General features: G+C 46.4%; 1 protein-coding gene across 2 annotated transcripts in view; it reads right to left on the reverse strand.

Annotated features, from left to right (window-relative positions):
• PCDH19 (protocadherin 19) overlaps positions 1 to 17,960 on the reverse strand; it is a 143,681-nt gene extending 125,721 nt beyond the window's left edge. For both annotated transcript variants that reach the window (XM_082208594.1, XM_082208593.1), the window contains exons 1-2: positions 14,780 to 17,960; positions 10,252 to 10,579 (exon numbers count right to left, since the gene is read on the reverse strand). In XM_082208594.1, the coding sequence (XP_082064720.1) occupies positions 10,252 to 10,579; positions 14,780 to 16,926 (2,475 nt within the window). In that variant the 5' untranslated portion in view covers positions 16,927 to 17,960. The remainder of the gene's footprint in view (positions 1 to 10,251; positions 10,580 to 14,779) is intronic.
• Positions 17,961 to 26,465: the final 8,505 nt, after the last annotated feature.

A 26,465-nucleotide genomic window follows, 5' to 3' on the forward strand; every position in this document is an offset into this window, starting at 1 on the left:
CCATATCTACCCAGAAGTAAGTCCTGTTGAATTCAATGGGACTTGCTGTCACGCAAGAAGGGTCAGGACAACAGCCTTAAACTGGTTTGATCATCATCCCCACTGTCCTGGGAGCACTGGGAACTGGGGCTTTTCTGAAGAGCCCAGGGATCCTTAACAGAATTCTCAGAACTGCTCATCAAACTATGATCCGGTCCAGCACTGGAAAACCATGACTTAAGCCAGTAGAAAGCAGGCAGAAAGTACGCACTGCAGATAATTCTCTTACAGTGCAGTCCTAACCATGCTCACTCGGGAGAACATTATATTGAAGCTTACTCCCAAGTAAGTGGAGTTGGTTCCTATGCCACTCTGCTATGCTAGCTCTATAACCACGCAACAGTGCTTACTTTAACGCTGCTTACTTTAACGCTCAGATGAGCATGCTCACACCTGCCTTTTAATACCAGTCTACTCCCACATTAACTTCAACTGAGAGACCACCTCAGTGGGGATTAAACTACTGCTGTTCCTCTTTGTTTTGCAGACCCACCAAGCAGAAAAACAGCAATTATCACAAATTGCATTAAGTAATGAAGGATAGAGGACATTGCTTTTTGAAAAAAAGGACATTCTACCCTACCGTTTCTGCCCAGGAGTATTACACTTGACGCCGATGCCACTACCATCACCACCTCCTGCGTTTTTAACAGTTGCATGCCCAGCTACCTCCACCACCCATTGCTTGAAACAACAAGAAGGGAGAGTAATGCTCTTGCATTCAAGTCCTGCTTACGGGCTTCCTTCAGGTATCTGGTTGGCCACTGCGAGAGCAGAACACTGGAGTAAATGGGCTCCTGGCGTGATCCATCAGGGCTCTTATTGTGGTCTTATTTATATGCCGCAGTTCCCAAAACAAGACACAGAGCTGGGGGGAAATTCATAAGCCAGAGGAAATAGCGGGAAAAGTAATGGCAACAGGTACTGGGGAATGATTGCCAGGGAGGAGAAGGTAGTTCTTAGGGGGAGAGGTGAGGAAAGAACCAAGCAGAAAGGGACACATTTTTCCCTCTCCCTCTGAAGTAGGTGCACAAACAGCTTAGGGACATAGAAAATGCCTCACACTGACTCTGGCCACTGGTTCATCCAGCTCATTGCAGTCCACACTGGCTGATTATGACTGTCTAGGATTCCAGACAGGGGACCCTTTCAGCCCAACCTGGACATGCCAGGGATAGAATCTGAGACTTTCTGCATGCAGAGCAGATGCTCTATCACCAAGCTTCTTAGACCCCATGGTTACAGATCCTTTTGGTTACACATGGTTACACAGAACGTTACCTTGAACCATGTCTGACCACTAGTCCATCAAGCTCAGTGCTGACTGGCAGCAGCTCTCCGGGATTTCAGATGGGGCATTTCCAGCCCCTCCCTGGAGATGCCAGGGATAGAACCCGGGACCTTCTGCATGTTAACCAGATGCCCTACCACCTAGTTACATCCCTTCCCACCAACCTGGGTTCCAAACCTTCCTGATCATTCCGGAACATAACACCTATGTGGGACAGGTGGGAGCTTTCTAAGAGCCCGTCACAGCCTGCAGTTGAGGTCTACTGCCATCTTACCTGAGGGACTGTGCACACCTAGCCACAGAAAGAGAGACAAAGGAGGGCAGAAAAGGGTCTACGGGAAATTCATAGCTGTTGGGTTTTGTTTTTTAAAAAAAGGTAAAACCTTGTTGATTTATCCCAGTGTTTATCTGGATGCTTTAATCTCCATCTCCAATCCATATGCAAACAAACCTGTGGTCACATATGCAACTAGCGAAAGCATAAAAGCTCTGTTGGAGCGGAGGGATGGAAAACAGCATTCCTCTCAAGGTATCAGCGCTGTTTCTCCTAAGCCTCCCAGGGAACAGAAAACAGCCGCAGAGGATGGTGCCCATTGGGACAGGCAGGGCAGGAGGCCAACAGTAGGTGGAGCCAGAGCTGATGACAGGCAGAGACAATTCATTCTAGCTTTGTTCCCATTTTCTGCCTGAGTTCTACAAAGGCAACTGTGGGAAGCTGGCAGCCAAGGCCACCCCAATGGTTGTATGTAAGGAAGAAGGCAAGCAGCTGGGAATGGGGTGGCTGAGGGCAGGCTGGGGTTGGCGGGGCAGCGCCCCATTTGCCCTGACAGATGCTGGAAAGCAACATGCTACTTTGGCTCTTCTAGAAATAGATCTAACCACAAAGCATGGTTTGTAAATGTCCACACTGCAGTGCAGACACAGAGAAAGATATGTGTGTTGTGTTATAGTATAAGGTAAAGGGACCTCTGACCATTAGGTCCAGTTGTGGCTGACTCTGGGGTTGCGGCGCTCATCTCGCTTTACTGGCTGAGGGAGCCGGGGTACAGCTTCCGGGTCATGTGGCCAGCATGACTAAGCCGCTTCTGGCGAACCAGAGCAGCACACGGAAACAGCATTTACCGTCCCGCCGGAGGTGTACCTATTTATCTACTTGCACTTTGACATGCTTTTGAACTGCTAGGTTGGCAGGAGCAGGGACCGAGCAACGGGAGCTCACTCCTTCGCGGGGATTTGAACCGCTGACCTTCTGATTGGCAAGCCCTAGGCTCTGTGGTTTAGACCACAGCGCCACCCATGTCCCCTTTTCTTTAAACCCCCACAAAAATAATGATAGTTACCACCAGGGCAACCCCCCATAGTGCCACTGGGGCAACCAGTCAGCAGAGTGAACAAATCCAGGCCATCCTAGCAGAGTGTGCGCTACAGCATCCCATGACACCCCCTGCCCTAACCTGGAAAATCCTAGAATTGTAGAGTTGGAAGAGACCTTGAGGATCATCTAGTCTAACACCCTGCAAAGCAGGAAAGTAAGGTAATGTCCAAGGGCTAATCTGTTAATCCCAATGGACTACAAGACCAGCAACCTAGCAACTTGCAGCTGCTGGGAGAGCTTGGCTTTCTTTCTGTGCTGAGACAGACTGCCTGACACCTGGCCTGACTTCGGCCTGCACCTGCATGCAATCCATCTGCCTCTGATATATCAGATGTCCAGAGCCTGAATCACTGGTCTGATATACCTGGTGCCAGGAGGCTGAACAATTGGGGGGGAAATGGCCTATGCAAGTTAGGTTTGCATAGGTTGATTTGCATAGGAAAAATTTTCTGATGCCTTAGGGAGTGCTCTAATTTAGCACATCTATTTTATTTACTAAACAAAGCTAAAAATGTTTGAAACTGCAAAGCCTGCCTAATATGCCCCATGCCTGAATTAAAGGATTTATGGCCACATTCACACCATAAAGCACTTTGATACTACATTAAACAGGCATGGCATCTCACAAAGATTCCTGAAATTTGTTAAGGTGCTGAGGATTATTAGACCTCTATGCCCCTCATGCCTAGTGTTCCCTAGGAAGGGGGATTTATTATTAAACTACTTTGGGAATTGTAGCTCTGTGAGGGGAACAGGGGTCTCCTGGCAACTCTCAGCAGCCTTATCAAACTCCAGCTCCCAGAATTCCTTGGGGGAAGCCATGACTGTTTAAGGGCTGACAGGCCAACAGCAGAAAAATCAGACATGTTGACCTTCTACAGCTTCCATCATCCCTGACTGGTGGGAATTGTGGTCCCAACAATATCTTGAAGTCACTACATGGGCAGCCCTTGGTCAACAGCATTTGCTCCATCCCCTGACTCAACCTCATGTGAGCCAAAACACAGGCAAGGGGCTCCTTGGACAACAACAGAAGCTTTGTCAGAGACCTGTCTTTAGGCATCTATGTAGAGGAGACAGCAGTTAAAGGGCATCAAGGGGAGTGATTTTGCTGCTGTTGGTGCCAGAGTAAAGGGGTGAAAGAACTACTGTATCTGTCTTTACAGAGGAATTATGCAAGGACCAAGAGTTGTGTCGTCAGTGTAGTGGGACCAACTCTATGGAACTTCCTCCCACTAGAAATCAGGCAGACATTGCCTGTGATAAATCTCTGGATTGGGCTCATCACCCCCCAAAAACTAAAGTCATCATCAGTGTACCTGTTTACAAAGAAGTAAATCCATAGTCACCTGCATTTACCAAAAAAGACAAAAAACAAAGAGCGGAGCGGAGCAGGTCATAAATATTTCAACAGCTTCTCAGCTTTGTTATTCTGTTTAAAGCAGGAAACATGACAAAACCTTTGATTGTTTTACTTAATACCAAATAATAATTCAAAGAGCAACAAACCAGCGTTAGTCAAGGATGCCCAACAGAAGGGTTGTGAGCACAAATCCATGTGCATTTCCTTCTCCTAGCAGCAAAGAAAATGGCTTATCTCATGATAAAAGTTTCACTGTTTCACAGCATGTGGGTGTTTTCTCCCCTCCCAAGAAGGGGGGAAGCAAGGAACATAATAATAAGGCATTTCATCATTCAAATATAAAAAGGGACAGATGTAGGAAAATCACCCTCGGGGAAATTGGCTTCATTTCACTGAAATCCGCAACGGCTTTCATACTTTTCTTCCTTTTTTATGTGATGTGTTAGAGACACCTGATACACCAATGGTGACTGGTCCATTATTCCACCACCCTCAGTCTACTAACAACTAGCCCTCACTTGCCTGCCTCCTTACCTACAACCAGTCACGGGTGTGGCAGCACAACCTGTCAGCTCCCCCCCCCCTTAGTCTCAGTGTAAGATCCAGCAGGGAAGAAGATGAGGGTCATAACTACAATTAGCTGGATCTGCTTGCCATTGACTGCTCGGGCTCCCTGCCTTCCTCCCCACCAGTACCAATGGACACCAGCCACCAATGACGTAATCATCATGGTGGAACATAGGGAGCTGCCTGATTCAAGAGAGGACCATTTCTCCACCCAGCCCAGAGTTTTCTACTCTGACTGGCAGCAGCTGTTCAGGACCCTCAGGCAGAAGAGCATCTCTCCGATTCTCTCCTGTCTGATCGTTTTAAGTGGAGGTGCCACAGATTGAACCGGGAGCCTGCTACATACAAATCTGTGTGATCCACCAGCTAGAGCAGTGGTCCTTCCATCTGGAAGCAAGCCATTATATAATGGGAAAGCTCCCTCTGCTGCTCAACAGGGCACGGCAAGAACCAAGAGCTGGAGATTGCAGAGAAACAGGCTTCATAATAATAATAATAATAATAATAATTATACCCCACCCATCTGGCTGGGTTTCCCCAGCCACTCTGGGTGGCTTCAGCTCATCGGGAGAAGAAACTTCCTAATGCAAAGAGCAGCCTCTGGAAGTGATAGGTTCTCCTATGCTGAAAGAGCATTCAAATGGCCAGGCAGCCATTTGCCAGGCATGATTTGAGCTGCAGCCTGCATTGCAGGTCCTAGGAACATAAGAAGCTCATCTAGTCCAGCATCCTGTTAACACTTTGGCCAGCCCTTGGGGAAGCCCATGGGCAGGATGTGAGCCCAAGAGTACTATCCTCTCCTGTGGTTTCCAACAACTGAAGCACTACTGCCCTCTGACAGTGGAGACAGAACACAGCTATCAGGACCAGTAGCCAGCTTTATCGTCCGCAAATTTATCTAGCCCTCTTTGAAAGCCACCCAAGTTGGTGGTTGTCACTGCCCCTTGTGGGAGCAAATGCCACTGCTTAACTACGCGATGTGAAAATAAGTTTCCTTTGTCATTTCAGAATCTTCCGTTATTCAGCTTCAACTGGAAGCTGTCCACAAGTTTACATCAAGCAAGGGACTAGGTTGATGACCTTCATGATGCCCCTTCCGACTTTGTGATTTGAAAAAGCTCTGCCCGTTCCATCAAGTAGTGCTGATGCTCACCTAAGTAACTCTGTAATCAAACCACGAGGCTCTTGAATTTCATTTGGATTTTATAATACCTTATTTATAGCAGCTTTAAGTGTTGAAGTTTGCATCCCAACTCCTCCCCAGGTGTTTGAGAGACTGCACATGTAGTCACATCCTTTAATAATAATAATAATTTATACCCCGCCCATCTGGCTGGGTTTCCCCAGACACGCTATGTGGGTAGCACCATGGCTCTGTGGCAGAGCATCTGCTATGAAGGCAGAAGGTCCCCAATTCAGTCTCCAGGTAAGACTGGGAGAGACACCTGCAAGAAACCCTGGAAAGCTACGGCTGCCAGTCAGTGTGGACAATACCAAACTAGAGGAAGCAATGTCCTCAGTAGAAGGCAGCTTGCTATGCTCCTGTGGGCCAGCCTGAAAGAGCATGATTGGCCTGGGGTCATCCAAGGCTGAGAAAGGACTCAAACCCAGGACTCCTGAGTAATACAGTCCAACCACTATACAGGTGATTCACATTTTGCCTGAGAGTTTGGTTCTGGGGGTCCACACATATAAACAAAAATGTGTAGAACCAGGAACCACCGGAACTGGGCCACATACAAGAAGGCTGCTTACTCAACTTTGGAAAGGAGGTGTGAGGGCATCCCATAGCCCTCTTGCCACCTTCCCAAAGCCTGCTGAGCACATGCCCAGCTTTGAAATGGTGGTACAAGGGCTGGCCAGCTTCCCAGAGCCTGCTGCCTTCTTAAAGCCCAGTTCCACCTTACCAAAAACTGCTGAGAGCTTGCCTGGCTTTTGGAAGGCAGCACAAGTGTTCTGGTCTAAGAGCTCTAGCACAGTCCCAAAACCCTCCCACCATCTTCCCAAACCCTGCGGAGCACTTGCTTGGCTTTGGGAAGGCAGCACTTCCCAAAGTTCAATGAGTGCAAAGCCTCACGAGTGTGAGAACTTTGCCCGCATCCAAGAGCCTTTCTGCCAGCTTTCCCAATGCCCGCTGAGTGCTTGCCCCATTTTGGAAAGGAGGTCCAAAAGCTCTAGTTGCCTGGCTTTGAAATGGCAGCGTGGGAGCTCATGCCAGAGCCCTCCTGCTGACCTCCCAAAACCCAGTGAGTGCTTGCAGCTGGTAAGTACAGGAGCTCTGGCAAGCCCAGGAGTGGTTGACTTCCCATAGTCCAGTAAGTGCTTGGCTATGGCAAAAGGGTTCTGGCATTGTCCAAGAGTCTCTGGACCACCCAATTTGGTACCGCCTCCCCAAACTCTGCAGAGCGCTTGCCTGGCTTTTGGAAGGCAATGCTTCCCCAAGCCCGGAGAATGCAAAGCCCCATGAGCGTGAGAACTCTGGCAGCACCAAATGCCTTTCTGCCACCCTCCAAAGCCCGCTAAATATTTGCCTGGCTTTGAAATGGTGGGGCGAGGGCTCTGGCCGTGTCCCTCAGCCCTCCCAAAATCAAAGCCCGGGGAGCACAGTCGCATCCTTCACAAAGCCCAGATCTGCCTTCCCAAACCCTACTGAGCACTAGCGTGGCTTTGGGAGGGTGGCACCAGGGTTCCTGCAGTGTCCAACAGCAGTCGTGGACTTCAAGCTCTCAAATTTCAGCAGCGCCCTGTGCAATGCTTCTCATGCTCTGTTCTACTGCATTGTTGAGGCACCTCCTGCAGTGTGGCACAAGTGCAGGCAAACCCAAAGTGTGTCATCCCAAAACTGCCTCTGCCATGAGACCTCCCGCTGCCTTTCCAAAGCCTGGGTAGAGTGAGAGCTCAGGGTGCTTGCTGGGGAAGAAGGTGTAATGTCCCAGAGCCCTCCCCAAAGTCTGGTTTAACCTTCCCAAAATCTGCTTGCCTGCATTTGGCAAGGCAGTGAGGGCTCTGGCAGTAGGGCGTGTTGAGTTTTTAGCTTTCAAATTCCAATATGAGAGATGCTGAAAATGACTTGGGAATTCAAAATAAAAAAATTCCTTCCAGTAGCACCTTAAAGACCAACTAAGTTAGTACTTGGTATGAGCTTTCGTGTGCATGCACACTTCTTCAGATACACTGAAGCAGAAGTTGCCAGATCCTTCAAGACATTTTGGTTAAATTAATGCAAATTAGTTCTGTCTGGTAAGTAACACATTTGTAAGATTGCACAGAAATCATTAAAAATGATTGCCAAGTACTTGTGGTTACGATACATATTAATATTATTCCCACCTATTATTATTATTTCACATTATCTGACATTTTCAGAAGGTAAAATTAAAATCCTTTGGTTTTCTGAAAGCAGTTTGTGTGCTCCTCCATCAAAAGTAGACTGATCAAAGCTAATGCTTTCCAATCACAAAAACAATGGCTGATTTGAATTCATCACACCCCAAAAACTTATTTTTAAGACCCTTCACTAAATTTTTTTGCAAAAGTTGAGTTTTGCCCCCTAAAATGGCATGCCTTGCTCTGGCAGTGCCCATGCACCCTTCTGCTCCCTTCTCAAAACCCAGTGCCAACTTTACAAAGGCCGTGCTTGTGTTGCCTTGGGAAGACAGCTTGAGGGCTCGGGTACCTAGCACCCCAGAGTCCTCTCACCACCTTCCCAAAGCCTGTGCTGCCTTCTCAAAACCCACTGAGTGCTTGCTCAGCTTTGGGAAGGAGGCGCTCCCACTGCCTTCTCAGAACTCTGGCAGTTTCCCATCAGTGGTGGACCTTGCGCAAAGCTGCAATTGCATAAGTTAAATAAGCGTAAGATGCGAGTTACTTGTACCATCCTGCTCAAATCAATCAAAGGATGTTTAGTTGAGTAACCATGTTTCTTGCACAACCAAGACAGTGCCTTTTAGCTCAGAGCTAAATCCCATTTAGTTCATCAAGGTTTTTCCCAAGCCAGTATGCTCAGGATTGCAACCTTAATCAGTTAACGGGATGAATTTCTGATCAAATCTCAATAAACTTACAGTTCAGTAGCCTGAATTAGTGAAAGAAAACAGAGATAGCTTAACATGTCCAAAACAGAAACAATCGCCCACCACTGGGCTGTTTGAAGGGAGGGTGTCTCCCACTTAGATATTTTCCCTAAGTGTTTTGGTTTTGTATGATTTTTTACTTCTGCAAACCTTGGGGTTCTCCCCCCCCCAGCCCAAGTTTGTCTTTTCATTTATAAAAATTAAAATAAAAGGCGGTGGAGCAATGGACTTATTTTTAAACCCATGCTTCTTATGTTGAGACACTTCTCCTTTACCATGCATTTGTAACTAACATAGTCAGAATTAACATCCTGTTCATAAACAGAGTCAGAGGATGAGGACAGGATGATGATGTCACTAGCGGGGACAGCCATGTTTCATGAAGACAGAAGAAAGGAAGAGAAGCCCGAAGAAAATCCATGCCTATCTGCATCTTACGTGGTGACATCTGGCCACCAACTATACAATATCAATATGCAATATCAACATTCAATCGCTACTTAAATTAAGAAAGCTCAATCTGCATTCACAACCTGCGCTAAATGCTCTTGTTTAAATTGCAGGATGACACCTGAAAAGATCCAGATCAGCCACAGTAAGACAATGATGATGGGTCACATAAAAAACACCAAACTATAAAGCCTAAATTAATTCTCTAGACATTATTTTTACATGCACACATGCACATTGTTGGGTCAACATAATGTAGGGGTGGGAAGCCCGTGGAACCGTGGCTGCTGCTGAACTACAACTCCCATCAGTCCAGATTATTCCTGGGACTGATGGGAGCTGGTGTCCAACAATATCTGGGCGGCCATTGGTTCTCCAACCCTGGTTTAATGGAAGGAACCAATGCCAACAGCTCCACTTAGACAAGTACAGTGGTACCTTTGTTTGCATACGTTTTGGTTTGAATGTGTTTTGGATTACAAACACATCAAACCCAGAAGTGCGTGTCCCGGTTTGCAACCTTTTTTTTTATTACAACTCATTTTTTTTTAAATTACGAACAAAAAAAAATTGGAGGCCCCATTGGTGAAAGCATGCCTTGTGTTACAACCTGTTTTGGTTCACAAACAGACCTCCGGAACAGATTGTGGTTGTAAACCAAGGTACCACTGTAGTCCTAAAGTATGTCATAGAGTGAGAACCTAAGGACTACTTTCTGTGTCAGATCAAGGACCTCTGAGTCTTCAGGTGTCCTGGGAAGCCCACAATCATGGCATGGAGCCAATAGGACTCCCTTGTTATCCATCCCCAAGAGCTATTACTCAAGTGATCTATGAGGACCATGAATGTGGAAGTCTTGTATTGCCATCAGGACCACTAGCCACCATTGCCAGACTTCCTCGTCCTCCATGAATATGTCAAAACATTTCTTAAAGCCATCTAAACCTAGGTCCAGCTAACCCAGCATTCAACTTCCAACCAAAGTCAAGACACATGATGCTGGGCATTCACAAGCAGACCATGAAGGCAATGCCCCCCATCCCTTATGAGGGAAAGCTCAACATTTCTCAAGTCCCGCCCCCTCCACACTCACCTCCGGAAGTGGCATCCCATTGATGATGAGATCTGGCTGCTGAGGGCTCTGGCCGGTGAAGGTGTGGTGGTAGATATGGTTGGACCCCGTGTTCCTGTTGTTTTGGTTTTCTACGTTGAGGAAAGTGCTTTCAGATCGGCGGCAACCCAGAGGCAAGGTCTGCTGGTGGTAGTCAAAGTAGTTGAGAGATGACGTGAGGGAGGAGCAACTCACAACGTTCATTTTATCGGTCTCCTCTACATCCCGTGGCACCAGGCGGATGTCATTCTTGCTGATTTTTTTCTTCTTGTTCGATTTCTTTTGGTGCCCATAGGAGTACTCTGCAATTCTGCAGGACACAAGAAAGCAAAGTGAGTATCTTACTTCATCCTCAAAAAAAGACTGTATACTAGTCAACAGAGAATCCCAAAGGACTGGTTGCCCATCCACCTGCAGGGTCATCGACTTGGCTCTTGTGATAACGGAGGGTCTTTATTTTTTCACAGGCATAAAGTTTGTTGGTCAGACACATAAAGACAACAAGTGAGGAATAAGGACACACACACAAAAAGTTCCCTTGGCTTTGTCTGCTGCTTAGAATTGTTGATATCTAGTTACCAGAGATATAGTTCAGCCTGCAGAAAAGGGAAGAAAATAATTTATGTAAAAATCCATGAAGTGAAAAGTGAATGCATTTCCATTGGTAATAAGGATCTGAAAAGTTATTTAAACGGATTAATATAAAACGTGGAAAGCAGGGAGAGAGAGAAAAACCAGCAGAGAAAGGAGCAGTTCTATTTGCAGTTCCCAATAGCAATAAACCTGACACAAACATTTTGCCCGACCTCCCCTGTAGGTGTGTTGTAAAACTATCAAATGCAAACTTGTGAGCAGCCACTTGTCTGGTCACCTGCGGTGAGTAAATCAGTGGCCACAAAGTCGGGTGACCTTTTAAAGCAGTTTAGTGGGCCAGTAAGCATTTCTGTGGGCAAGTCGTTTTTGTGAACTTGTGGACCAGGATGCAACATCCGTCTTGAAAATGTTATTGCATCTGTAGACTGCCTTTTCTTTTCAGTTTCGTTTCTCCTCATCGCATCTGGCCAGTCAGAACCTTTCCCTCAATGCCAGCTCTTTCCTGCTCCCTTCAAACTTAGCATTCCTGTTGGCTACTGTTTTTGTTTTGTTTGTCTTTTGGCAGACAAAGGTGTTGCGCTTCAGAAGGAGAAAATTATCTTTTTGACCTTCAATCGGTTTACAGAATGTAGGTCTGCTTTGTCTCTTGTACACAAGGAAAGAAGGTAAAGAGTGGGGGAGACAGAGGAGTGGAGTTATCAGTAAACAAGGACCAGAAAAATAATTAAAAACATGACCGCATTCAGCGTTATCTCAGTAAGTCTAGATTGAAGTAACCGTAGCTTGGTATTACCGTTGGGGACTGTGTATCGTTATCAGTGCCACACAGATGTAGATATGCAGAGAAGATGCCAGGCACTGCAGTCTTCCGAAAGAAATCAGTTCAACTTTAAGCAAGGCCTGAAAATACTTGTTTCCAAAAGTGGGGTCCACTTAACTTTCAGAATTGCCTGGCTTGAAAATCCAGGAACTGTAATGATGAAACCACAAGAGGAAGTAACCTGAGAGGATCTTTCCACCTTACATAAGGATGTTGCTTATATTCTTACTTAATTGATAGCAGGGGAGTTTGACCAGGGTGGCGAACGACACTAAGCCAGAAAAAGTATCTTTACCTCTCATCACATGCATCGAGTGAAAGAGCACTTTTTATTAAACTCCCCTGGCACATTTGTGCTTATATAGCTTCACTGAAATATAGGACACTATAAAGAGCAATGCAACCCAGGATGGAAGGGAGGAAAGAAGGAAGGAAGGAAAGTTTGCCTGTTCCCAAGGTATTATCATGTAAATTTCCTGATAGTAGTGGAAAGATATCAAAAGAAAGGGACATATAGTTCTGCATACTGAGTCAGACCAGTGGGCCAGCTATCCCAGGATGAGCTATTCTGCTTGGCAGCAGCTTTTTAATATGTCGGGCAAAGAGAAGTCTTTTCCCCATCACCTGCTACCTGAAATCGCTTGACTGGGGATACCAAGGATTAAACCTCAGGCCTTTTACATGTTGCAAAAGCTTCCATTCTACCACTGAACTAAAGAACCCTCCCCCAGAGGCAAGGTTAATGGATTACTGAGAGAACAGTGGACTGGAAAAGGAAAGGGTAATAGGAGATGAATGTCAGAAGATGTTGATTTAAAAAAAAAAAAGGAGTGGAAGAGAGAGATAGGAATCCAAATTGAACACACTGGAGGTCTGAAAATCAGACACAGCAGGCTGATGTGCAGCCATCAGAACCGAGCCAGTGGGACTAAAGAACACTGCCCAGCTCCTGACACTCGTCATCTCCTTCCACCCCTCCCTCCGCTCTTTTCCACAGAAAATATACGTTGCAGCAAGAATGCTTCTCTCCATTCACTTTCAAAGCTCTTCTGGTGTGGCTGTATAAAGAGCTGGTTTGTTCCTCACTCCGGTCAATAAATGTTCCTCCCAGTGTACATCTCTATACATTTTCGAAAACCCCAGGTGTGGGGGAAGAGATCCAGACACATAAAAATGCCTTAACTGTGTTTGCCTAAATCTTTCAAGTTTGAAAATGCAGAATCTAAAATTTTGCCTACACGCATTTGTTCTGCTGTCTTATTGGAGGGTGGTGATGGTGCAGTTTCCTCCTATTGGCCAATGATTTAATTAACACACACTTCATTAATCCCTGAGCCATCACACTAAACCAACTGGTTATACAGAAGTGCAAATCTGTTAGTGGCATTGACACAACTGTAAATTCTTTTTTCCTGCTTATGTTCAGTGCCTGCCCTTGCTTAATGGACCGAGATGGAAAAGAAATTCAGCATATTAGCTCTCATTTAAAAGCCAAGTAGCTCCCTGGAAGAGTACATCTAATGGTTTTACTTTTGCAGCTGATTTTCCCTATGTGCACACACTAACACACATGTACACACACAGGTATGTATGCATCTGTGTGTGTGCGCACACACAAAACCCTGGTGCCCATTGTAAAAATGAATGAAAGAGAAACTCCAAGCTCTCGGTCATTATATCGGTATAAATAAAACTTTAAAAGGCTGCACATTCTCCCAGATTCTCCAAATTGCCTGAGGCATTTGTATGTTTCAATAGAGAGGGCAAAATTAATTTCCATCCCTTCCATCAGAAATGACTTAGGACTGAAGGAAGGGAGAAGTCACGGCTATTTCGCTCGTAACAGGATTAAACCATTTATGAGCCGCCGCAGCTGCTCCTTTATGGCGCCCAATTGATATTCATGTGCGGTTAGCGTTTGTCTACTAACTTGTGCAACACAGAGAATAGCAAGAGACAGACAATAATCGCCTGGCTGTTACATATTCAGGGGACTTCAATCCACATCTTAAGCTTTCAAATACAGGCGGGGGGGGGGTTCAGATGCAGAGCCCCGCATCTCGGACTTAAAAAGATCACCGAACAAAAGTGTAACAAAAATAAGACAGCATTATTTTAAGTGTCAGGAAAGAGCTATGGACAACCTTTTGACTTAGCAATCAATTGGGCTTAAAGTTGTGGGGGTTTTTTTTGCCGGGGTGATGAGTAGAACAGATGGCTTAGCTGTTGTTTTCTCTTTGCAAAACCTGCAGCACAATTTCCTAGTGTAAGGAAGCACTCGCCTTCCCTCTCTCTCTCTCTCTTTCTCAAAAAGACAATTTTTAAAAAGGCTTCCGTGGTGCATTTCTAGCCGAACCTTCCTTTCTTTCATCTCCTGTTCTGCCAGCTCCCTGTTCCTTACCTCCCAGAGAAAACAAGTGCAGCTCTAAAAAGCACCCACAGTGACCTCATCTGGTGGGGACAGGCTATTGACAGGATTGAATAGGCCCTTAAAAAGCAATGTCCACCCGTGGCAACTGCCGTGAGTATGGGTTTATTCATCACTACAACACCTACTCCCAAACTTCCCCCATGGAGAATCACTCCAGTGATTCTCAGAAAAAAACCACCCTAACAAAACACCCCAGCAATTTGTCACATCCTAGCCTGAACAGAGCTCCATAGAGGCATATATCCACACCTACATGCCAAAAGGTAGCTGCAACCCTTCCCTTGTTCTTTTTCTTGTACTAACATTTTATGTACTTGGGGGGGGGGGATGTGTGTGGGACTTCTACACACACACACACACTTTCCAAAGATAGGCGAAGTACAGATTTAAGACTGATCCCAGCTGGCCTGTTTTAGATTAAGGATAATTTGTGCCAAGCCATCGTATTAGATCCACTTCACTAACTGGGATTTGGGTGGGTGTGTGAACACATTTAAAAAAAAAAAAGTCAGCCAGGAATTGGCCGTGGGTATTTTATGTGGAGCGACTTGATGCCTTCCTTTTGTTTGCAGTCAATTTTATTTTGTTTTAAATGGCACGCTATAAAGGCCAGGCACTAAATTCTTTCTTTTTTTTTCTGGTACCAAGAAACAGACAGACTTTACCTGCAATTGTAGGTCCTGATTTCTTTGTTATCCCGTTTGCACTTTACTGCTACAAAGATCATGGTGACAAACAGAATGGCAGCAATGGAACCCAGGGCGATAATAAAAATCAGGGACAGGTTAACAGATCCTATGGATTCCTGGGCATCCAAGGATGGAGAAAGATATATCAAAATCAAGGCAGAAGCTGAAAGAGATGTTTTCCCGTGGTCGTGGGCGACCACAATCAGCTCATAGGCAGTCTTTGAATTTTCCCCAAATGCTCTGGTGGTTCTTATTTCACCATTGACCTGGTCTATCTCGAAAAATCCTCTATCTCCTTCTGCCATCTCATAGGAAAGTCTGCCATTCTCCCCTTCATCATAATCATCTGCCTTGACCACCGTCACCAAGTAGCCAACCCCAGCATTCCTGGGGATGTAAACTTCTGCAGTCCCATTGACTAGAGTTGGAGCGGTTATCACAGGGGTGTTGTCATTGACATCCAGAACAATAACTCGGATAGTGGCATTGCTTTGCAAGGAGGGGTTGCCTCCGTCTTTGGCCAAGACCTTGAACTCAAAAGACTTGGTTTGCTCGTGGTTGAAGGATCTCAAGGCATATATGTCTCCCGAGTTTGGGTTGATGGAGACATAGGTGAAGACAGGCATGTCCCTGACTTGGGATGGCACAATCTGATAGGAGACGCTGCCGTTAAGGCCTAGATCAGGATCCCTTGCAGAAACTGAAAGGAGGTAGGCCCCAGGGGTGTTGTTCTCCTGCACAATGACCTGGTAGTAAGGTTTGGAGAAATGAGGGTGGTTGTCATTCTCATCTGTGATCTTGACAGTGAAGGATTTGGTGGCCTGCAAAGTTGGGATCCCATTGTCCTTAGCCTGGATGGTGAGGTTGTACTGGTCCCTCTGCTCCCTGTCCAAACGCCCATCCACCAGGATAGTGGAGAAGCTCTCGTACTCTTGCAGGCGGAAGGGCACACTGCCCAACAGTTTACACTGCACCCGGCCATTGGCACCAGAGTCCCGGTCAGATACTCTCACCAAGGCAATAACGTAGCCTGGAGGCGCATTCTCACTGACCTCAACCAACTCGCTGTTGACAGAGAGCAAGTTAATGAGAGGGGGGTTGTCGTTAGCATCCTGCACAGTGACAGTCACCTTGCAATGCGCAGGGATGGAACTGGGGCCAAGATCTTTGGCCTGCACATCCAGTTCGTAGGCATGGCCTTCCTCATAGTCAATTGCACCACTGACCGTGATCAGGCCCGTCTGGGGGTTGATTTGAAAGAGGTCCCTGGCCTTCTCAGACACAAAGCTGTGAATGGAATACAACACTTGCCCATTGGTGCCCTCGTCAGGGTCTGTGGCATTGAGGCGGATGACAGGCGTGCCAGGGGGAGCGTTCTCTGGCACGCTGACTGTGTATGCGGGCTCCTCAAAGAGAGGGTTGTTGTCATTTGAGTCAAGGACCCTGATGTTCAACTCCACAGTGCCAAAGTTGGGTGGGTCACCCCCATCCAAAGCTGTGATCATGTAACTGTAATGAGACTGAGTCTCACGATCCAGGCTCTTCTCGACCACCAGCTCAGCAAAGCGGGAACCATCTCCACGCACCTTGGTCTCCAAGCCGAAGAGGTCATTGGGCGTGATCTCATAGCTCTGCACCCCAAAGCTGCCCGAGTCCGGATCGTAGGCACTCTCCAATGGTACCCTGGTCCCCGGGCTGGCAGCCTCAGAGATCTCCAGTGCGATTTGGTCTGTGGGGAAGCTGGGCGCGTTGTCGTTTAGGTCTTTGATCTCCAGCTTGATCACACAGATCTCCATGGAGCTGGACATGACCTCCAATGAGATCACGCACTTTAGACTCTGCCTGCAAAGTAGGTCCCGGTCAATCTTCTGTTTGGTGACCAGCAACCCTGAGCCTGGGTTGATGTCCACCAGGTGTGGTGCAGAGTTGGAGACCACGCGGAAAGCGGTGGGCTGCCGGGGATCCAGCACAAAGCCTGCGTCTCGGGCATCTTTGGCGATGTTGGCGATGACGGTGCCGGCTCTCTGCTCCTCCTCCACTGAGTACTTCAGGTTGATCAGGGCTCCAGCCCGAGTCCACAAGAGAAGGAGCAGCAAACGGAGCAGTGGGCACAGAATATCCATAGCTCACGGCTCAGTGCACCCACTGCCTCCTCCTCCCCTTCCCTCTTGTTGCCTGTTGATTTTGCGGCTGGAGGAGAGAGGGAGGGATTTGGGCTTACTAGTTTGGGGTTTGTTTCAGCGATAGATAGAAAGAAAGGAGCGAATCAGAAGGAGAGAGGCAGGGGAGCTGGACAGGGTGGGTGGCTGGGGGTTAATCAGGAGAAGGAAGGGGAGACTTTGGATGTGGTTACTTTAAGAGCTAATTGCTTTTTGCTTCCCTGCCACAAATCTTTCAGCCTCAGTCCCTAGAATAAGCAACACCACCTAAAGAGGGGAGAGAAACACTGAATCCTTATCTTCCACTCAGCCAGGTCAAGGAGAGTTCTAAGTTACAGCACAGCTATATTCAGATTTTTTTTTTGGGGGGGGGGATCACAGACACACACACATCCTAAGTGCAGTCTGTATATTGGAGAGGCGCCTCAATTTACTTGCACCTGGCATGCGCAAATCTCTTTCTCTTCTTGCCCCCCTTTCCTTCACTTCCACTCCCTTCCCCCCCAAAATTGTACAGACCTTTATGCAAAACGCGGACTCTCTGAGGGAGCCTCCGCTTGGCGAAGGTGTTCAGATATCCGGAGATTATTATTTTAGAAAAATGACAGTAATAAAGAGCGGCTGAAATCGGGGTGTAGAGAGGGAGGCTAGGCGGAAAGTAAGGCTAGGGCATGCGGAGGAGGGGCCGTAAGGAAAGGGCCACTAGCAGAGGCAAAAATCCGTGTCCGGTCATGTCACACGAGCGAAACTGGCCCTGGGTGAGAAAGGAAGATCGGGTGGCTGGGGTGGCCTGGGAGGCGCGGGTGGGGAAAGGAGTCAGCTCGGCAAAATCAGAAGGCAGAGAGAGCGTCTTCTTAGAGAACTGCCGCCGAAGCACCTCCGTGCACTAGATGAGAAAGCGGAGGCAATGTCACCCCCAAATTACAGGCTAAACTAAAGGGGGGGGGGAGAGAGAGAGAGGAAACACAAGCAAGGGGGGGGAGGGCACCCTGGATCACAGTACCCACCTCCTCACCTCGGTGTGCAAAACGAGGAACTGCTGGTGGATGGTATTCCGTGGTTTAAACGGGGGTGGGGTAGAAAGGAAGAAGGAACCACCGCTGACGGCTCTGCGCTGGGCGGGAGGCACGAAGCAGGGCGGGGGGGGAGGGAGAAAGAATCAAAGGCGCCGCTGTTGCAATCCTTCGCCGGGGAGACTCTCCTTTCTCCTCTTCTCTCTCCCCATGATTATTTCGCACTCGGCATCCTCCGGGCCGCTAGTCGCCAACGGGAACAAAGCGCAGGCGAGGAAAGTTTGGTTGCAAACCTCATCGTCCTTTTGCAAACTGTGGAGGGAGGAGGGCGAGGAGGAGCGGGGGGACAACTCTGGAGCTCCGGTGGAGCAGGAAGCCAGGTGGAAGAATAAATATAAGAATCCCTTGCAAAGAAGAGCTAAATTGGTGGATGCTTCCCCCCTCTCTCTCTCGCTCTCTGTCTCTCTTTAATGTTAAGTTCTCTGGAAGCCAATCCGCGGCTCCACCAGGCGGGCTGCGGGCGCCTTTGCAGAGGCCAGCCAGACCGCAGTGGCTTGCATCGCTCTCCAGCGGGTCAGCTCCTCGGTCCGCCGCTTCTCCCCCTTTTTTTTCCTTTCCTTTTCCCTTCCTTCTCTGTTTCCAAATTTTAAATTTCACTACCCGCTCCCCCTGCCCGACTTTTGCAAGCGCCGGCTTCTGCCTTCCTCCACCACCTCCTCCTCCTCCCCCCAACCCGGCGCGCACTGCTGCTGCTGCTTCTTCTGCTGCTGCTATTATTGCTGCTGCCGCTGCTGCAAACTGCTGGCCGCACGCGAGCTAGAGACACAGCGGCTCCGGTCCCGAGCTACGGCAGGGCTTCAGCCAATCGGAGCCCGGGGAAGCGCGTTCCAAGCCGAAGGGGCGGGGCCCGGCGAGGAGGAAAGGGGCGGGGCCCAGCGGGCGAAATGTACAAGAGTGGTACCCAAGGGAGCGAGAGATAAGAGTACCCTTTTCGTGTGTGGGCGCGCGCACGCCGAGGATGCAGCGAAGAGGAGTCACTCTGCAGGGTTCTCCAGGGAGGCAACTGGCTTCCCCTCTCCCCTGTCATTCCCCCCATCCCCCCACCACCCCTTTAGAAATATGATGGGGCAAATCTAAGATTTGGATATTTCATTTCGTTTCGTGATTTCCCACCCCCTCCTGTAGGTTTGACTAACGTTTGTAGCGATCAGTGTTTGTTGTTTTGTTTTTCTAAGGCTGTTTTGTGAAAAAGCACTTGTTCAAATATCATGAGGCGGCTGGGAGTTTGCTCGGGGCAAAAATCCTGCAACGTTTTCCTTCCCTTTAAAACTTGCAAGGGCACGGAAACTGCTTGATGATTAACCTGCTTCCAAACGCACAAACAGCCTTCTTTTCAGCGCAGAAATAGAGAAGGAGATCGGCAAAAGCAGACAGTACTAAGGGCGGCTGGGGGGGGGGTTGCTAAAGAAGTGCTCGCTTGGCTCAAACCCCGTGCGTTTTTACTCAGAACTAAATTTCACTGTGTTCGGTAGGGTTTTTTTCAGCAGGAGTTAATATTAAGCAGACGACGACTTTGTAAGGTAGACTAGGCTAGGAATGGTGCATTTCCCAACACCTGTGAGCTCCGTTGCTTAGCTGAGATTTGAACCTGTTTCCATGCAAACACCTTTAACCCCTGACACTATACTGGCTCTCGGAGGCAAAATTAGGGGAGCGCAATCAGTTCGGGTGCACTGGGCGCAGAGCCTCGGGGGCAGCGCAACTATTATTAAGAATGGAGCGCAAGAGGGGGGACGGGTTTGGGCGTCGCTGAAATTAGAGACCCCAAGGTCCGCCGCTGTGACTCTTCTCTTTGCTGTTTGAAGCCGGCTACCTGAAAGATAACGTGGTGATTTGGAGAATTATAAGTAGATACTTCTAAGGATGCAGATTCCTGCCTGCAACAAGTAATGCTTATTCTATCGCAACGCACTTAAGAAAAAATAAACAGGCAAACCTTTTATTTTGCAAAAAACCATCATGGATGCAAATATCCAAATAGAGGTGTCCTCTGAATAGCCTTTCTCCCCCACGTGATTTGGGGTTCAATGTAACTTAGAAGTTTGCATCTTTTAAACTACTGTTGGGTCCAATAAAATCTCACCGTCCCACCAATTCCAAGACCACCCCTACCTTTACTGCAGTGGGCAGAATGCTAGTGGCTTTAGTTTAAACTCAAATATTTCTGTTGTCCAAATCTGTCTTAATCCCAAACATGGGAATGTGCCTTGAATGAGGTCAGCTCTCCTTAATGAATTTAGCACTATAAAAAGAAGAAGAGAGGACACCTCCTCCAGCCCCCTCCTCCTCCTCATTGTCTGTGCTTGTTAATTACGGTCACCGATGAATAGAAAGCCAGGGTTGTAAGAGCTCTTCCATGACTTGCTTTCAAACAAGCTGAATCCTTAAATCAATGAAACCGAAAAGTATGCTTATAAATCAATCAGACTGCCTTGGGAATTGATTTCACTGAACAAGGGCCTTGTCTGGGCTTCTTTCTGTTTGATTTTAGTTTAGTTAGGCTCAGTATATTGCTTTCTGTGGTTTGTATATTTCAATTCTGGCCCTTTCTTTAAGAATGAAAGAGAATGTAGGCATTTAAAGGGAACAAATGGGAGGGTTAATTGCTAGCCATCTGCCCCACAGTGCAGGTATTTTTTCCACACTAGAACAAACAAGAGTTTTGAAGCTCTTGAGGACTCTAAACATATAAAGATATTTTTGGTCCTTCTTTGCATCTTAGCTTATACGATCAAAATCTTCTCTTGGAAATAGCAGAGAGTGATTAGTCTACCACTGTAAAAAGAAAAAAAGAAAAGGAAATGCATGATTAAAGTGTAAAAGGACATTATACCATATGTTTCTATAACTGCAACAATAATGTGATCAAGTAAACTAATAATCAGACACTAGGACAATTCTGGTGAGCTGTTAGATTGATAGTTCTGGCACCATGAGATGAGTGAAAAATAAAATGGATTCATAACTTTTTATGTATATATAACCATCCAAACCACCTTCCACTTATGTAAGGATGCATCATAAGAGAATAAATAAACCTCAAAGGAAACCAATTCACCAGACTTCCAGTGGGCTTCAGGGATCGCTTGTGTATAGAATGCAACCATAATACCAGAATGAACAATCCTTCATCCTGCTTTCATAGAACAAGCAGCAAGAGGTTTAAAGACAAAGATGGAACATTTTTTCGGAGGGAGGGAAGACTCCTTACCTCAGTGGCCACAATGCAATGTAAATTAAGCGTGCATTGATTTTAATGCACTTTGCTATGCACAGAGTTGCAGCCTAAAGTTCTGTTAATTTTATCAGCCGCCTTCCCAACATCTCAAAGCATCTCACAGTAACAACAACACAAGGTGTCACGAGCACAGTAAAACCACAAGACAAGTACACATCTTGGCTCATAAAAATAGAGTACAAAGTGACAACAATAACATCCACGCTGCAGGTGGCTCCAGAAGAGCGTCATTGATGTGCTTAAAATATGTAGCACTTATATGGTGCTCTCAAGTGTTCAAAGCACTTCATATCTTCTTGTAACTCATAAGAAGCCTGTAGGGCAGGTAAGTTGCATTATCTTCTCTATAGTGCTCCAAGGATAAGCAGTTGAGATGGTTTGCCCAAAATCACCCAGAGAAGTTCACCCAGGGGATAAGATTCAAACAAGGGATTTCCTGATTTGTCGTGCATGCTGCAACTCTATGCACATTTACCTGGGAGTAAGTCCCATTTGAATGCATAGGTTAGCACTGCTCATTTGTTAACCACTACACTACGCCAGCTAACCTTGATCCACTTCAATTGCCCTTGGGGGTTTCAACTTCTACACCACCTACCCTGTTTACCTTAGATCCCACCTCTTCATTTGAGAGCAATGGTTCTCTTACAGCATTTCTCTCAAATATTATTTGCATGCCAAGCTCCATGTAAAGCAGGGATGGGGAACATTTGACCCTCCAGATGTTGCTGAACTACAACATCAGCCCAACAAGCATGGCCGAGCACACAGAAGGTTGTTGTTTGAAAGCACCTCTCCCCATTGAAATCTCTCCACCTCTGGACAACCACAACATACTAGAGGGGAAATGTAAGCCAAGAGCTTTTCCCTGACCTGCTAACTTTCCATATGCTGGGATATTTTGACACAAGGGTTCTTCTTCTTCATCCTCCTCCTCCATGAATCCATACAGAGATTTTTGCAGACCTGCCCGTCTATATAAATTCAACAGAGCTGGTGTAACAAAGGGGCTTGGAACATTTAGGGTTCTTTCTCTGTCTTTCTTTACAACATCTCACAACCATCTTTGGATATACATCTCTTCAAAGTCTCCCCATCACTTTCTGTTGTTTGCTTCCTTTATCTACATAAGCCATGCGGTTAGTTTTAGATCATCCACCCATCGCATAGGTGTCCTTTTAAAATGGTGATTATAAAATCACCAACACTGCAATCCTATGCAGGTCTGCTCAGCAGCCAACCCTACTGAATTCAATAACTTAAGTGGCCTTAGCCATATATATTCTGTTGGAAGCTGCCCAGAGGGGCTAGGGCAACCCAGTCAGAACTCAGTTGATAGAGCTGACTTGTGGGTTCGAGACCCACACTGGGCAAAAGATTCTTGCATTGCAGGGGGTTGGACTAGATGACCCTCACGGTCCCTTTCAACTCTACAATTCTGTGATTCTGTCATGTCGACCTAACTTGCAAGGTCTTTGAGGTCATAAATCTGATCGCTCTAAAAAGCAAGGACAGCCAATGTAGAGCTCTCCAGATGTTGCTGCACTAGATCCATCACCCCTGACCTTTGGCCATGCTAGCTGGGCCTGGTGGGAGCTGCAACCCAGCAACATCTGCAGGTGTGGGGTTCCAGGGGCGGGGCGGGGATGGACAAGACCACATTGGCTATCCCCATTCTAATGCACTAAAATATGGCAGCTGGCTAACAGTTTCCTTTCTTATGCAAATCACCAGTTAATGATCCAGAATGGTTGGCTGTGGGGAGCTAATAGTTAGGAGAGAGTTGGGGGTTTCTCTGTGCCTCAGTGAACTACCCTATAGAGGCAACCTAAGGCCCAGGGGCCAGATGCGGCCCATTCTCCTTCTCAATCCGGCCTGTGGACGGTCCAGGAATCAGCATGTTTTTACATGAGTAGAATGTGTCCTTTTATTTAAAATGCATCTCTGGGTTATTTGTGGGGCCTGCCTGTTGTTTCTACATGAGTAGAATGTGTGATTTTATTTAAAACGCATCTCTGGGTTATTTGTGGGACATAGGAATTCGTTCATTATTATTCTTTTCAAAATATAGTCCGGCTGGAAAAGGCTGCTGACTCCTGCTATAGAGTCTGGGATAGGTGAGCCCCCCACATGGGCATAGGTGGCGGGGTAGGTAATAAATAAAAATACATAGCTAACTGAGGTTCTGGCCCCCCCCCCCCCAACAAAAGACCTGCCCTCCTTAAGTATATATGGGCTAATCCCATGGCCTGCCTCCATTTGGAAGAAAGAGTTACTGGGAGAGACCAAGAAGCAAGTTATGTGAAGGCGACTTGGAGCTGTAGCACCCCTCTCTGGGTATCTGGTGTAAAGTAGCAGTATGCTGCTTTATGGGCTTTCTTGCTGGCTGTCTCCACTTATTCCTCCACTTGCCTATTTGAAAACGAAACAAATAGGCGCAATAAGCCTTCCCAGGGCGATCTCATCCAAAGGAAACAAAAGCCCAGCCAGCAGAGCAGCTGGAACTCTCACTTCCTGGGGAAGCCGGGATTGTGCAATAATGCTTTGTGTGTGCTGAAAAGGATGCAGATCCTAGAGTCATAATTCAGATTTTGCAGCATGACTAGCTCAGCAAACCCTGAGAACATCCTATGCAGTTCCTCCCCTGTTCTCTTATAATGGCAGTGACGCCCATTTGAGAGATGCCAGAACTGAGTTCTGGCTGGAAAAAACCTTGATCCTATGCATGTTTACTAGGGAAGTAAGTCCCCACACAGTGAGGCTCACACTCTAGTAAGTTGTGCTTTTAGGACTGCAGTGTCTGAACATGCTGTCTGTGGAAGGTTTTCCTGCACAACAAGGCTTTTTAAGGCGCCGTAAGTCACATTCACACCATCTTTTAAAAGTACACCCTGAGAACTGCAGTTTGTTAAGGGTGCTGGGAATTGCAGCTCTGTGAGAGGTGAACTAAAGCTCCCTGGATTCTTTGTGTGAGAGTCACAAGCTTTAAATGTATGGTGTGGATGTGACTAGTAAGTAAGGAAGGATCTGTCAATCTCACTTGTCCCACCAGTTTCTCATTTTTCCAATCTTATATTCAGTTCTCCATATTTCTGAAGCAATTTGTTATATATATGTATATCTCCTCATTTCAGTGTGCATTTTTCTTAATAAACACATTTTTGTATGCAGTGCTGACTAATGGACACAATTTTGAGTAGGTTTTGTACATTATTTTTTATGAATATATTCAGTGCTTTTTTCAGGGGGCACTCGAGGGTACACAGTTCTGGCACCTCTTTTTCATTGTTAAAATGTGGCACATACTGTAACGACTTCATGGTGAATACTGGGACCTATTTTTCAGGGGGAGCACTGAATATATTCATTTTTATGCATATCTTCCCCTAATACATGCATTTTTGTAAACAATATTTGGATGGAGAATGGCATTACAAAATTAACAGAAGTGTGAATCTGGAAGGATGACTCTGTTCTCATATTGTTTCAGGAAATGCATATTTGATAGTTTTGGCTTCAGATGAGAACAGGATAGAATTTCTCCTCCATCCCTACTGACCATTCTCCTGTTCAGAATGGGGCCTGGGGAAGTGGGGAGAGGGAGAGCCTGCTAGGCCTCATAATAAAGACAGCATTATTTTACATAGCATGTTAAGTGATGCTTTTCAAATGCCTGTCTGAGGAATGCAGACAGAATAGCTGAACACCTTAAGACAGAGCCAAAAACCCAACCCCCTCGCCCCATTAGAACTTCCCCCGACTTATTTACCTTTGATCGGAGTGTGCGGCAATTAAGTGCATTTAGATCTAATTAAAAAGGCCTTGGAAGGGCATTAAGAGAGATTTTTACGACTGGAGCACAGGCTGCTTGTTTTGTGTGTCTGGCAGCCATCTAAAATACTGCTTGGATCGCTTTAGCACGACAATTAGCAACCCACTTCAGTGTTTGCAGGGATTCTGTTTGGAAGCTTTTAGAAGCAACACTATTTTTTTATATATCTTTTTTTTAAAAAAAAGAAAGCCTATCTCTTACTGACTCACTCACTCTCTCTCACTTTCAAGTATTTAATATAAAAACACACACATACAAAGGAGATTGTCTTGCTGCTATATTCTTGTGGCAAACGTTGTCAGGAACCCACTGATCAATAAAAGTAACCTGGCGCCTTCAACATTTGATTGAGCTGGAGAAAGAGTCTGAATAGACCTTCTCAACCATTAGCAGCTTATGAGAAACTGAAAGGACTGCACAGGTAAAAAAAGAAAAAAGGATATATTATTAATGATGTGGTGGCCTTTACAAAGATGAGCAACATGAGCCAAGAGGCAGCCACCCTGATGTCCAGAAATCCTGAACTCAGAAACCATGTTTAGACGAAGGCGAGTTACCACCTAAGGGGGAGGGTGGGAATCCACCCTTTTCACCAACGAATTGTGATGCTTTCCTCTACCCTCTGATCAACCTCAAAATGTTGATCCAGACCCCTTGTTGTTGGCATCCTGTCTGTCTCAGGAGACAATGGAGGAGTGAGCCTTTGTCAAACTGTTGGGAGGTTACAGAACCTGCTGTGGCTGTAGAGACCATTACAGAAGAGATATGTTTTGTTGTAGAAGGGGGAAATGAAGGCTTTTCCCGGTTGTGCTGATGCAAATGCATTGCTTCTCTCTGCACTCCTTCTGCTCCAGCCCCCTAAAGGTCTTAAAACTCTCTCTCTCTCTTTTAACAATCTCTTGTGGCTTTAGAGTTTTTATTTTATTATTTTACTTTATTTTATTTCTATATTGCCCTTCACCCGAGCATCACAGGGCAGCTTACAATATAAAAACCCTTTTTATTTCTATGGCAAAAACTCTTTGCAAGCCCAACAGAGCAAAGCAAGAATTCAAAAGGATACGGCTGTTCACCAAAAGTTCACAAAGACAGAAAAAGCCAAATGAAAGCTGAAATACATGTAATTAGCATGTTCAGTTGGTTGAACTAGGCATGCATGAAGTTGTCAACACCCTAGAACAGAAGAAGCAGTGAGAAGCGCAGCAATATCCGTACAGAGACGCAAGAGGACAGAATCCCTCCCGCTTTAATATTTGCATCAAAGAGAGAATTTCAGCAAGTTCAGCTTTTCTGTGCGATATACTAGACCTGCTGAGATTCCCCTTTCTGCTTAATTCGTTAAAAAAAAAAGTGCAGCAGT

The sequence above is a fragment of the Podarcis vaucheri genome (assembly GCF_965113315.1).
Source record: "Podarcis vaucheri genome assembly, chromosome: Z".
In the NCBI taxonomy this organism is placed as follows: domain Eukaryota; kingdom Metazoa; phylum Chordata; class Lepidosauria; order Squamata; family Lacertidae; genus Podarcis; species Podarcis vaucheri.